Source organism: Pseudophryne corroboree, chromosome 2 (genome assembly GCF_028390025.1).
Source record: "Pseudophryne corroboree isolate aPseCor3 chromosome 2, aPseCor3.hap2, whole genome shotgun sequence".
Taxonomy (NCBI): Eukaryota; Metazoa; Chordata; class Amphibia; order Anura; family Myobatrachidae; genus Pseudophryne; species Pseudophryne corroboree.
Window position 1 is genome coordinate 1604713 of NC_086445.1, and position 15003 is coordinate 1619715.

Sequence of the window (15003 nt, forward strand, 5' to 3'; positions counted from 1 at the left end):
CTAGGTGCATGGGTTCTTATTACAAATGTGGAAAAGAATTTATTTTGCATGGATATTGTACGATCAGTGCACTCCCAAGTTGATCAGAGCCCGTGTCCTCCTCACAATGGAGATGCCCCTTTGTCACAAGAGAATCATCCATCTAAGTCCTTCCACCTGTACCTCAGCACTTACCTGCCCATGAGCGCTTTTTTAGAAGGTAGGTTATCATAGACAGAAAAGAAACATTGCATACTGTAACCAGCTTATAACCTTGAATTAATTAACTCTTTCAGAAGCTGGTCCGGCTGTCTTGAAATATGTAAACATAATGGATGCAAGCCTTGGTCCCGCTGGGCTGGAAGAAGAACTGGTTCAAGAGATTTTGTTTTTTAAAGATCCACGACTGCAGGAAGAGAGGAGGAGACTGTATGGGGGTGCCTTACAGCTGAAGGAGGACATACAGAGAGCTCAGGTGAGGGGTCTAAACAAACATGATCTAGAAGAACTCTGCATTACATACACAGGCTCAAAGAAAAGAGTCTTCACTGTAGCTGAGAGATCTCCTGATACCCAGGATTAGCATTAGAAGGTAGAGTTCACCACAGGAACATGATCTGAGATATCTCTTGATACCTAGGAGGCACCACAGGAACATCAGCTGAGATGTCTCCTGATAACTAGGAGGCACCACAGGAAAAAGATCTGAGTTGTCTCCTGATATCTAGGAGGTACAGATCAGTATCATAAAGTAGAAGGTGCCACAGGAACATGAGCTGAGATGTCTCCTGATACCTATGAGAAATAGATAAGTAGCAGAAGGTAGAAGGTACCTCAGGAACATGAGCTGGCATGTCTACTGATAAAAATCAGTAGTGAAAAGTAGGAGGCACTACTGGAGCAAGAGCTGAGATGTCTACTGATACCTAGGAAGCACATATCAGTAGCAGAAGGTACAAGGCACCACAGGAACATAAGCTGAGATGTCTCCTGCTACCCAGGAGGAACATATATTTAGAAGGTGAAAGGCACCACAGGATCATGAGCTGAGATGTCTCCTGATACCTAGAAGGCACAGATCAGTAGCAGAAGGTAAAAGGCACCACAAGAACATGAGCCGAGTTGTCTCCTGATACCTAGGAGGTCAATAGTAGCAGATAGAAGGTACCCCAGGAACATGAGCTGACATGTCTACTGATACCCATGAGGAACAAATCATTAGTAGAAGGTGGAAGGCACCACAAGAACATGAGCTGAGATGTCTCCTGATACATAGGAAGCACAGATCAGTAGCTGAAGCTACAAGACACCCCAGTAACATGAGCTGAGATGTCTTCTGATACCTAAGGGACACGGATCAGTAGCAGAAGGTAGGAGGCACCACAGGAACATGACCTGAGATGTCTTCTGATACCTAGGAGAGACAGATCAGTAGCAGAAGGTAGGAGGCATCACAGGAACATGAGCTCATATGTCTCCTGATACCTAGAAGGCATAGATCAGTAAAGAGTTCCTCTCTGTATTGGAAGAACATGGGATCAGGGTTGTTCCTTTGTTAATAGGGAGAACATGGGATCAGGCATGTTCCTCTGTGTATTGGGAGAACATGGGATCAGGCATGTTCCTCTGTGCACTGGGAGAACATGGGATCAGGGTTGTTTCTCTGTGTATTGAGAGAACATGGGATCAGGCTTGTTGCTCTTTGTATTGGGAGAACATGGGATCAGGGTTGTTGCTCTTTGTATTGGGAGAACATGGGATCAGGCATGTTCCTTTGTGTATTGGGAGAACATGGGATCAGGGTTGTTGTTCTGTGTATTAGGATAACATTGAATATGATTTATTGTCTCTGTAACATTTAGCAGCTGGTTAACCATAATGTAAATTTTATAATAATTGCAGACTATTTTTATCAACTTTATGTAGTTTTATGTTGCATATGAAAACCAGAGAAAGTTGACTTGCATAACATGGCTCCCACCTCTGTAACAGGACACATTGCTGGATTACATCTCCTCAGACACCGTCCCTCTGCTTCAGAGGAACGACTTCCATCACAAAGTGTCTGAATGTGAGGAAACCCTGCTCTTCTTGCAGGAATCTCTGAGTAATGTGAAGATCCTGCAGCAGAAGACGTTGGAACACATGGCCTCATATGTATCTGCAGCAAAGCAGTCTGTCTTCCTGTACTCCAGACTGCAGGAAGTGTCCAGATTATCACCACAGTATTACTTTCCTGTAGGGTCCATCTTATGCTGGGCCCGCAAAGCTCTAAACAGTCAGATGGCTATCGGTCTTCAGATAGACAAAGTCCTGAGCCGTGGAATCCTAACTCATGTGCTCCCCAGCCTTACAGAAGAGCATCGGCAGCTCCTACGGGTGCTGCTGGCTGTTGGACAGCCTCCGGCTTTGGAGTGGTTCTTGTTCTTGGGAGTTATGCATAATTCAGTTCAAGATATTTCATCCTCCTGCATCCAGAGGCCTCAGTGGGTGGGCTCCCAGGCCTGGAAGGAACTGGCCCAGCTGGAGAAACTGTCTGCTTTCCAGGGTATCCGATCTTCCCTGAGTGCACAGGCCAGGCAGTGGCAGGAATACTTCATTCTTCGCTCCACCGTTATTGGACCTGTGCCCTGCTCCAGCTTTTCCAATCTCACGCTCTTCCAGACAGCCATCTTGTGGCGTATCATGAAGCCTGAAAGCCTGGGCCTGGTGCTACATCACTTCACCTCATGTCTTTTGGGTCCAGACCCTTCAGGCAGGATGGAGGAAGAGGCAGATATTATCGGTGTACATTCCACTGTCCTGTTCCTCCTTCCACCACCAGGACAATCCCCACCAGCTTACTATCCCATGCACCACATCCTGCAGATGGCCCAGAAGAAGGGGAAGGAGGTAAGGAATAAAACAGAAGGGTCTCTCTCTGGCTCCGTGTGTGCATACATGTTCCCCTATGTGTCTCCATTGCAGGTGAAGGTTGCTGCATGGAAGGAGTCCATCTCTGAGGCAGACGTGAGAGAGACATTGGTCACTGGTCAGCGAGAGGGACACTGGCTGCTGGTGCACTGGCACCCCGAGCTGGCTGATGCACTGAAGACGGGAGTAGGTATGAGCATTAGTAACGCATGCTCCAGCCATAGCGATGCCCAATATGCCAATAACATTTCCCAGCAATACGCCGTCTGACAGTGAGCCTTATAGAGATGTACGCAGCGACCGCATTCATGAGGTATGCGCACACGCAGCGGCTACACTGCGCAACCCTTCACCATGCGATCACATCTCAGAAAAATGCGATCGCATGGCGATTGACAGGCATTGCGGCACTGGGGGGCGTGCAGGAAATTCAGGTGTGTCATGCCCGTTTTCATGGGCGGCCTATGACGTCTCCTGTTTTTTCTGAGATAGGAAACATGACGACGGGACCCCTGGCTGGACAGCCATGCAGTGTAGGCAGGGGTCTAACTCTATTGCAATTGAATTACGTTTGCATCGCGGGGCAGCCTGCCCTGTGCTGGGCGGCCCGCAGCATGTGAGTAGTATGGTCGCAGATTTTGCTGCGATAGTAAAATCTGCGCCCATCTCTGAGTAACCCCCTGTATGCTCATTAGAGCTCTCCCGGCACAGACACGCGGAGTCTGATAAATAGTGACGGAAGTTACTCCATCACAGAAGAATAAGTCACCTATAGATGGGAGTCACTGACCTGGTTGTCAGGACGTATAATGTATATAACGCTATAGAATGTGAATGCAGTGTCTGAGATGAGCTGCAGCGTGGACTGTGATGCAGAGAGTACGCAGTGTGGGGTGAGATACAGAGAGTATGCAGTGTTGGCTGTGAGGCAGTGTGTGGGATGAGGTGCAGTGTGGGGTGAGAGGCAGGGTGAAAGATGCAGTGTGAGATGAGATGCAGTGTGTGAGGTGAAGTGCAGGGTGTGGGGTGAGATGCAGTGTGTGAGATGAGATGCAGTGTGGGGTGAAATGCAGTGTGTGAGATGAGATGCAGTGCGGTCTGAGATGCAGAGATTATGTAGTGTGTGGGGTGAGAAGCAGCATGTGAGGTGAGAGGCAGTGTGTGGGCTGAGATGCAGAGAGTATGCAGTGTGTGGGATGAGGTGCAGTGTGGGCTGAGATGCAGAGAGTATGCAGTGTGTGGAGTGAGAAGCAGCATGTGAGGTGAGAGGCAGTGTGTGGGCTGAGATGCAGAGAGAATGCAGTGTGTGGGATGAGGTGCAGTGTGTGGGATGAGGTGCAGTGTGTGGGATGAGGTGCGGTGTGGGCTGAGATGCAGAGAGTAAGCAGTGTGTGGGGTGAGAAGCAGCATGTGAGGTGAGAGGCAGTGTGTGGGCTGAGATGCAGAGAGAATGCAGTGTATGGGATGAGGTGCAGTGTGTGGGATGAGGTGCAGTGTGGGCTGAGATGCAGAGAGTATGCAGTGTGTGGGGTGAGAAGCAGCATGTGAGGTGAGAGGCAGTGTGTGGGCTGAGATGCAGAGAGAATGCAGTGTGTTGGATGAGGTGCAGTGTGGGCTGAGATGCAGAGAGTATGCAGTGTGTGGGGTGAGAAGCAGCATGTGAGGTGAGAGGCAGTGTGTGGGCTGAGATGCAGAGAGAATGCAGTGTGTGGGATGAGGTGCGGTGTGCGGGATGAGGTGCAGTGTTTGGGATGAGGTGCAGTGTTTGGGATGAGGTGCAGTGTGTGGGATGAGGTGCAGTGTGTGGGATGAGGTGCGGTGTGCGGGGTGAGAAGCAGCATGTGAGGTGAGAGGCAGTGTGTGGGCTGAGATGCAGAGAGAATGCAGTGTGTGGGATGAGGTGCAGTGTGTGGGATGAGGTGCAGTGTGGGCTGAGATGCAGAGAGTATGCAGTGTGTGGGGTGAGAAGCAGCATGTGAGGTGAGAGGCAGTGTGTGGGCTGAGATGCAGAGAGAATGCAGTGTGTGGGATGAGGTGCAGTGTGTGGGATGAGGTGCAGTGTGGGCTGAGATGCAGAGAGTATGCAGTGTGTGGGGTGAGAAGCAGCATGTGAGGTGAGAGGCAGTGTGTGGGCTGAGATGCAGAGAGAATGCAGTGTGTGGGATGAGGTGCAGTGTGTGGGATGAGGTGCAGTGTGGGCTGAGATGCAGAGAGTATGCAGTGTGTGGGGTGAGAAGCAGCATGTGAGGTGAGAGGCAGTGTGTGGGCTGAGATACAGAGAGAATGCAGTGTGTGGGATGAGGTGCAGTGTGTGGGATGAGGTGCACTGTGGGCTGAGATGCAGAGAGTATGCAGTGTGTGGGGTGAGAAGCAGCATGTGAGGTGAGAGGCAGTGTGTGGGCTGAGATGCAGAGAGAATGCAGTGTGTGGGATGAGGTGCAGTGTGTGAGATGAGGTGCAGTGTGGGCTGAGATGCAGAGAGTATGCAGTGTGTGGAGTGAGAAGCAGCATGTGAGGTGAGAGGCAGTGTGTGGGCTGAGATGCAGAGAGAATGCAGTGTGTGGGATGAGGTGCAGTGTGTGGGATGAGGTGTGGTGTGGGCTGAGATGCAGAGAGTATGCAGTGTGTGGGGTGAGAAGCAGCATGTGAGGTGAGAGGCAGTGTGTGGGCTGAGATGCAGAGAGAATGCAGTGTGTGGGATGAGGTGCAGTGTGGGCTGAGATGCAGAGAGTATGCAGTGTGTGGGGTGAGAAGCAGCATGTGAGGTGAGAGGCAGTGTGTGGGCTGAGATGCAGAGAGAATGCAGTGTGTGGGATGAGGTGCAGTGTGCGGGATGAGGTGCAGTGTTTGGGATGAGGTGCAGTGTGTGGGTGGGATGAGGTGCGGTGTGTGGGATGAGGTGCAGTGTGTGGGATGAGGTGCAGTGTGTGGGATGAGGTGCAGTGTGTGGGATGAGGTGCAGTGTGTGGGTGGGATGAGGTGCGGTGTGTGGGATGAGGTGCGGTGTGTGGGATGAGGTGCAGTGTGTGGGATGAGGTGCAGTGTGTGTGTGGGATGAGGTGCGGTGTGTGGGATGAGGTGCAGTGTGTGGGATGAGGTGCAGTGTGTGGGTGGGATGAGGTGCAGTGTGTGGGATGAGGTGCGGTGTGTGGGATGAGGTGCGGTGTGCGGGATGAGGTGCGGTGTGCGGGATGAGGTGCGATGAGGTGCGGTGTGTGGGATGAGGTGCAGTGTTTGGGATGAGGTGCAGTGTTTGGGATGAGGTGCAGTGTTTGGGATGAGGTGCAGTGTGTGGGATGAGGTGCAGTGTGTGGGATGAGGTGCAGTGTGTGGGATGAGGTGCAGTGTGTGGGATGAGGGGATGAGGTGCAGTGTGTGGGATGAGGTGCGGTGTGTGGGATGAGGTGCAGTGTTTGGGATGAGGTGCAGTGTTTGGGATGAGGTGCAGTATTTGGGATGAGGTGCAGTATTTGGGATGAGGTGCAGTGTGTGGGATGAGGTGCAGTGTGTGGGATGAGGTGCAGTGTGTGGGATGAGGTGCAGTGTGTGGGATGAGGGGATGAGGTGCAGTGTGTGGGATGAGGTGCAGTGTGTGGGATGAGGTGCAGTGTGTGGGATGAGGTGCAGTGTGTGGGATGAGGTGCAGTGTGTGTGAGATGAGGTGCAGTGTGTGTGAGATGAGGTGCAGTGTGCGGGATGAGGTGCAGTGTGTGGGATGAGGTGCAGTGTTTGGGATGCCATGCAGTTCATCTTCCATCCTGTAACATTTATCCTCTTTGTGTTTGTCTCAGATCCCGCAATGGTGAATCCAGAATTTCATCTCTTTATAATAGCTCAAGAGGAGACATTCGGCACAGTACCAGGTAATAAGAACATCACTGCACTATATACAGATATATCTGTGTAATAGGATTGTCAGGCGGGAATGCACCTGAGTCTTCCACATGCTCACCAGCTCGTACACAAAGTAATAAGTGTCCTGCCTACAAATTGCATAAAGTGCAGCGAGGAACCAGTGCCGACACAGGGAGAGAGCGCGGCAACCTGCGACAAGTCAGTGCCAGGACATGCGTTCAACATATGCCAAACAGGGAAGGCAGAAATGCAGAACCTAGAACATCTTGTGAGGGTGGATGGCTTAGACCATAGGTTCTCAAACTCGGTCCTCAGGACCCCACACAGTGCATGTTTTGCAGGTAACCCAGCAGGAGCACAGCTGTATTAATTACTCACTGACGCATTTTAAAAGGTCCACAGGTGGAGCTAATTATTTTACTTGTGATTCTGTGAGGGGACCTGCAAAACATGCACCGTGTGGGCCCCCGAGGACCGAGTTTGAGAACCTGTGGCTTAGACCAAAATCAGACAGGGAAGAGGGAATACAAGATTGACTCCAGCCCATGACCCAAAGGCAGGGGCCAGCAAACACTAGTGCTTTAACGAAGCTGGAAGTAGAGGTATCAGCACCTCATATGTATCCCACATATCATGTCCTCTGAATCAGTCAACTACTGTATACTCTATATCCTTCATCTCCCCACTTCCTCTATTCATCTCCTGTATCCCTCATCTTCTCTCCTCTGTATACCACATCTTCTCCTCTCCTCTGTATACCACATCTTCTACTCTCCTCTGTATACCACATCTTCTCCTCTCCTCTGTATACCACATCTTCTCCTCTCCTCTGTATACCACATCTTCTCCTCTCCTCTGTATACCACATCTTCTCCTCTCCTCTGTATACCACATCTTCTCCTCTCCTCTGTATACCACATCTTCTCTTTTCCTCTCTATCCCACATCTTCTCTTCTCCTCTCCTCTGTATACCACATCTTCTCCTCTCCTCTGTATACCACATCTTCTCCTCTCCTCTGTATCCCACATCTTCTCCTTTCCTCTTTATCCCACATCTTCTCACCTCCTCTTTATCCCACATCTTCTCACCACTTCTCTATCCCACATCATCTCACCTCCTCTGTATACCACATCTTCTCCTTTCCTCTTTATCCCACATCTTCTCACCTCCTCTTTATCCCACATCTTCTCACCACCTCTGTATCCCATATCTTCTCCTTTCCTCTTTATCCCACATCTTCTCCTTTCCTCTTTATCCCACATCTTCTCCTCTCCTCTGTATACCACATCTTCTCCTCTCCTCTGTATGCCACATTTTCTCCTCTCCTCTGTATACCACATCTTCTCCTCTCCTCTGTATACCACATCTTCTCCTCTCCTCTGTATACCACATCTTCTCCTCTCCTCTGTATACCACATCTTCTCCTCTCCTCTGTGTCACACATCTCCTCGCCTCCTCTGTATACCACATCTTCTCCTTTCCTCTTTATCCCACGTCTTCTCACCACCTCTCTATCCCACATCTTCTCACCTCCTCTGTATACCACATCTTCTCCTCTTCTCTGTATACCACATCTTCTCTTTTCCTCTCTATCCCACATCTTCTCTTCTCCTTTGTATACCACATCTTCTCTTTTCCTCTTTATCCCACATCTTCTCTTCTCCTCTGTATATCACATCTTCTCTTTTCCTCTCTATCCCACATCTTCTCTTTTCCTCTCTATCCCACATCTTCTCTTCTCCTTTGTATACCACATCTTCTCTTTTCCTCTTTATCCCACATCTTCTCTTCTCCTCTGTATATCACATCTTCTCTTTTCCTCTCTATCCCACATCTTCTCTATTCCTCTCTATCCCACATCTTCTCTTCTCCTCTGTATACCACATCTTCTCTTTTCCTCTCTATCCCACATCTTCTCTTTTCCTCTCTATCCCACATCTTCTCTTTTCCTCTCTATCCCACATCTTCTCTTCTCCTCTGTATACCACATCTTCTCCTCTCCTCTGTATACCACATCTTCTCCTCTCCTCTGTATACCACATCTTCTCCTCTCCTCTGTATACCACATCTTCTCCTTTCCTCTTTATCCCACATCTTCTCACCACCTCTCTATCCCACATCTTCTCACCACCTCTCTATCCCACATCTTCTCACCTCCTCTGTATACCACATCTTCTCCTCTTCTCTGTATACCACATCTTCTCTTTTCCTCTCTATCCCACATCTTCTCTTCTCCTTTGTATACCACATCTTCTCTTTTCCTCTTTATCCCACATCTTCTCTTCTCCTCTGTATATCACATCTTCTCCTCTCCTCTGTATGCCACATCTTCTCCTCTCCTCTGTATACCACATCTTCTCCTCTCCTCTGTATACCACATCTTCTCCTCTCCACTGTATACCACATCTTCTCCTCTCCTCTGTATACCACATCTTCTCCTTTCCTCTTTATCCCACATCTTCTCACCACCTCTCTATCCCACATCTTCTCACCTCCTCTGTATACCACATCTTCTCCTCTCCTCTGTATACCACATCTTCTCTTTTCCTCTCTATCCCACATCTTCTCTTCTCCTTTGTATACCACATCTTCTCCTCTCCTCTGTATACCACATCTTCTCCTCTCCTCTGTATACCACATCTTCTCCTCTCCTCTGTATACCACATCTTCTCCTTTCCTCTTTATCCCACATCTTCTCACCACCTCTCTATCCCACATCTTCTCACCACCTCTCTATCCCACATCTTCTCACCTCCTCTGTATACCACATCTTCTCCTCTTCTCTGTATACCACATCTTCTCCTCTCCTCTGTATACCACATCTCCTCGCCTCCTCTGTATACCACATCTTCTCCTCTCCTCTGTATACCACATCTTCTCCTTTCCTCTTTATCCCACATCTTCTCACCACCTCTGTGTCCCACATCTTCTCTCCTCTGTATACCACATCTTCTTCTCTCCTCTGTATACCACATCTTCTCCTCTCCTCTGTATACCACATCTTCTCCTTTCCTCTTTATCCCACATCTTCTCACCACCTCTCTATCCCACATCTTCTCACCACCTCTCTATCCCACATCTTCTCACCTCCTCTGTATACCACATCTTCTCCTCTCCTCTGTATACCACATCTTCTCTTTTCCTCTCTATCCCACATCTTCTCTTCTCCTCTGTATACCACATCTTCTCTTTTCCTCTCTATCCCACATCTTCTCTTTTCCTCTCTATCCCACATCTTCTCTTCTCCTCTCCTCTGTATCCCACATCTTCTCCTCTCCTCTGTATACCACATCTTCTCCTCTCCTCTGTATACCACATCTTCTCCTCTCCTCTGTATACCACATCTTCTCTTTTCCTCTCTATCCTACATCTTCTCTTCTCCTTTGTATACCACATCTTCTCTTTTCCTCTTTATCCCACATCTTCTCTTCTCCTCTGTATACCACATCTTCTCCTCTCCTCTGTATGCCACATCTTCTCCTCTCCTCTGTATACCACATCTTCTCCTTTCCTCTTTATCCCACATCTTCTCCTCTCCTCTGTATACCACATCTTCTCACCTCCTCTGTGTCACACATCTCCTCGCCTCCTCTGTATACCACATCTTCTCCTCTCCTCTGTATACCACATCTTCTCCTTTCCTCTTTATCCCACATCTTCTCACCTCCTCTGTATACCACATCATCTACTCTCCTCTGTGTCACACATCTCCTCGCCTCCTCTGTATACCACATCTTCTCCTTTCCTCTTTATCCCACATCTTCTCACCACCTCTGTGTCCCACATCTTCTCTCCTCTGTATACCACATCTTCTCCTCTCCTCTGTATCCCACATCTTCTCCTCTCCTCTGTATACCACATCTTCTTCTCTCCTCTGTATACCACATCTTCTCCTCTCCTCTGTATACCACATCTTCTCCTTTCCTCTTCATCCCACATCTTCTCACCTCCTCTTTATCCCACATCTTCTCACCTCCTCTTTACCCCACATCTTCTCACCACCTCTCTATCCCACATCTTCTCACCTCCTCTTTATCCCACATCTTCTCACCACCTCTGTATCCCACATCTTCTCCTTTCCTCTTTATCCCACATCTTCTCCTTTCCTCTTTATCCCACATCTTCTCCTTTCCTCTGTATCCCACATCTTCTACTTTCCTCTTTATCCCACATCTTCTCCTCTCCTCTGTATACCACATCTTCTCCTCTCCTCTGTATACCACATCTTCTCCTTTCCTCTTTATCCCACATCTTCTCACCACCTCTGTATCCCACATCTTCTCTCCTCTGTATACCACATCTTCTCCTTTCCTCTTTATCCCACATCTTCTCCTCTCCTCTGTATACCACATCTTCTCACCTCCTCTGTGTCACACATCTCCTCGCCTCCTCTCCTCCTCTGTATACCACATCTTCTCCTCTCCTCTGTATACCACATCTTCTCCTCTCCTCTGTATACCACATCTTCTCCTTTCCTCTTTATCCCACATCTTCTCCTCTCCTCTTTATCCCACATCTTCTCCTTTCCTCTATATCCCACATCTTCTCCTTTCCTCTTTATCCCACATCTTCTCCTCTCCTCTGTATACCACATCTTCTCCTCTCCTCTGTATACCACATCTTCTCCTCTCCTCTGTGTCACACATCTCCTCGCCTCCTCTGTATACCACATCTTCTCCTCTCCTCTGTATACCACATCTTCTCCTTTCCTCTTTATCCCACATCTTCTCACCACCTCTGTGTCCCACATCTTCTCTCCTCTGTATACCACATCTTCTCTCCTCTGTATACCACATCTTCTCCTCTCCTCTGTATACCACATCTTCTCCTTTCCTCTTTATCCCACATCTTCTCACCACCTCTCTATCCCACATCTTCTCACCTCCTCTGTATACCACATCTTCTCTTTTCCTCTCTATCCCACATCTTCTCTTCTCCTCTGTATACCACATCTTCTCTTTTCCTCTCTATCCCACATCTTCTCTTTTCCTCTCTATCCCACATCTTCTCTTCTCCTCTCCTCTGTATACCACATCTTCTCCTCTCCTCTGTATACCACATCTTCTCCTCTCCTCTGTATACCACATCTTCTCCTCTCCTCTGTATACCACATCTTCTCCTCTCCTCTGTATACCACATCTTCTCCTTTCCTCTTTATCCCACATCTTCTCACCACCTCTCTATCCCACATCTTCTCACCTCCTCTGTATACCACATCTTCTCCTCTCCTCTGTATACCACATCTTCTCTTTTCCTCTCTATCCCACATCTTCTCTTCTCCTTTGTATACCACATCTTCTCTTTTCCTCTTTATCCCACATCTTCTCTTCTCCTCTGTATACCACATCTTCTCCTCTCCTCTGTATGCCACATCTTCTCCTCTCCTCTGTATACCACATCTTCTCCTTTCCTCTTTATCCCACATCTTCTCCTCTCCTCTGTATACCACATCTTCTCACCTCCTCTGTGTCACACATCTCCTCGCCTCCTCTGTATACCACATCATCTACTCTCCTCTGTATACCACATCTTCTCCTTTCCTCTTTATCCCACATCTTCTCACCACCTGTGTCCCACATCTTCTCTCCTCTGTATGCCACATCTTCTCCTCTCCTCTGTATCCCACATCTTCTCCTCTCCTCTGTATACCACATCTTCTCCTTTCCTCTTTATCCCACATCTTCTCACCTCCTCTTTATCCCACATCTTCTCACCACTTCTCTATCCCACATCTTCTCCTCTCCTCTGTATACCACATCTTCTCCTCTCCTCTGTAGCCCACATCTTCTCTTCTCCTCTGTATACCACATCTTCTCCTCTCCTCTGTATACCACATCTTCTCACCTCCTCTGTGTCACACATCTCCTCGCCTCCTCTGTATACCACATCTTCTCCTTTCCTCTTTATCCCACATCTTCTCACCACCTCTGTGTCCCACATCTCTCCTCTGTATACCACATCTTCTCCTCTCCTCTGTATCCCACATCTTCTCCTCTCCTCTGTATACCACATCTTCTTCTCTCCTCTGTATACCACATCTTCTCCTCTCCTCTGTATACCACATCTTCTCCTTTCCTCTTCATCCCACATCTTCTCACCTCCTCTTTATCCCACATCTTCTCACCTCCTCTTTATCCCACATCTTCTCACCACCTCTCTATCCCACATCTTCTCACCTCCTCTTTATCCCACATCTTCTCACCACCTATGTATCCCACATCTTCTCCTTTCCTCTTTATCCCACATCTTCTCCTTTCCTCTGTATCCCACATCTTCTCTTCTCCTCTCCTCTGTATACCACATCTTCTCCTCTCCTCTGGATACCACATCTTCTCCTCTCCTCTGTATACCACATCTTCTCCTCTCCTCTGTATACCACATCTTCTCCTCTCCTCTGTATACCACATCTTCTCCTCTCCTCTGTATACCACATCTTCTCCTTTCCTCTTTATCCCACATCTTCTCACCACCTCTCTATCCCACATCTTCTCACCTCCTCTGTATACCACATCTTCTCCTCTCCTCTGTATACCACATCTTCTCTTTTCCTCTCTATCCCACATCTTCTCTTCTCCTTTGTATACCACATCTTCTCTTTTCCTCTTTATCCCACATCTTCTCTTCTCCTCTGTATACCACATCTTCTCCTCTCCTCTGTATGCCACATCTTCTCCTCTCCTCTGTATACCACATCTTCTCCTCTCCTCTGTATACCACATCTTCTCCTTTCCTCTTTATCCCACATCTTCTCACCACCTCTGTATCCCACATCTTCTCTCCTCTGTATACCACATCTTCTCCTTTCCTCTTTATCCCACATCTTCTCCTCTCCTCTGTATACCACATCTTCTCACCTCCTCTGTGTCACACATCTCCTCGCCTCCTCTGTATACCACATCTTCTCCTCTCCTCTGTATACCACATCTTCTCCTCTCCTCTGTATACCACATCTTCTCCTTTCCTCTGTATACCACATCTTCTCCTCTCCTCTTTATCCCACATCTTCTCCTTTCCTCTGTATCCCACATCTTCTCCTTTCCTCTTTATCCCACATCTTCTCCTCTCCTCTGTATACCACATCTTCTCCTCTCCTCTGTATACCACATCTTCTTCTCTCCTCTGTATACCACATCTTCTCCTCTCCTCTGTATACCACATCTTCTCCTTTCCTCTTCATCCCACATCTTCTCACCTCCTCTTTATCCCACATCTTCTCACCTCCTCTTTATCCCACATCTTCTCACCACCTCTCTATCCCACATCTTCTCACCTCCTCTTTATCCCACATCTTCTCACCACCTCTGTATCCCACATCTTCCCCTTTCCTCTTTATCCCACATCTTCTCCTTTCCTCTGTATCCCACATCTTCTCCTTTCCTCTTTATCCCACATCTTCTCCTCTCCTCTGTATACCACATCTTCTCCTCTCCTCTGTATACCACATCTTCTCCTCTCCTCTGTATACCACATCTTCTCCTTTCCTCTTTATCCCACATCGTCTCACCACCTCTGTATTCCACATCTTCTCTCCTCTGTATACCACATCTTCTCCTTTCCTCTTTATCCCACATCTTCTCCTCTCCTCTGTATACCACATCTTCTCACCTCCTCTGTGTCACACATCTCCTCGCCTCCTCTGTATACCACATCTTCTCCTCTCCTCTGTATACCACATCTTCTCCTCTCCTCTGTATACCACATCTCCTCACCTCCTCTGTATACCACATCTTCTCATTTCCTCGATTTCCCATATCTTCTCACCTCCTCTGTATCCCACATCTCATCTTCTCTGAATCTAACATCTTCTCACCTCCTCTGTATCCCACTTCTTCTCCTATCTAGTGTGTATATTGCATCTTTTCACCTCTTCTGTATCTCACTTACTCTCCTCTAACCTCCACTGTACTGTATCCGTCTTCTCCTCTCCTCTTTATCCCACATTTTTCTTATCTCCTCAATATCCTACACATTCTCAACTCATCTGTATCCCACATCTCTCCATTTCCTCTGTATCCCACATCTTCTCACCTCCTCTGTATCCCACATCTTCCAACCTCCTGTATATCACATATCTTCTCACGTCCTCTGTATCTCACATCTTCTAACCTCCTGTATATCACATATCTTCTCACCACCTCTGTACACCACCTCTTCTCGCCTCCTCTGTATACCACATCTTCTCCCCTCCTCTGTGTCCAACATCTTCTCACCTCCTGTGTATCACACATCTTCTCACCTCCTCTGTACACCACATC

The 15003-nt window shown here is 48.2% G+C and overlaps 1 protein-coding gene across 2 annotated transcripts in view; it reads left to right on the forward strand.

The window, feature by feature from the left end:
- The window catches only part of DNHD1 (dynein heavy chain domain 1), a 392142-nt gene that overhangs the window by 335075 nt on the left and 42064 nt on the right, over positions 1–15003 (forward strand). For both annotated transcript variants that reach the window (XM_063950780.1, XM_063950781.1), the window contains exons 34-38: positions 5–199; positions 276–454; positions 1972–2871; positions 2947–3082; positions 6684–6755. In XM_063950780.1, coding sequence (XP_063806850.1) covers positions 5–199; positions 276–454; positions 1972–2871; positions 2947–3082; positions 6684–6755 — 1482 coding nt within the window. The remainder of the gene's footprint in view (positions 1–4; positions 200–275; positions 455–1971; positions 2872–2946; positions 3083–6683; positions 6756–15003) is intronic.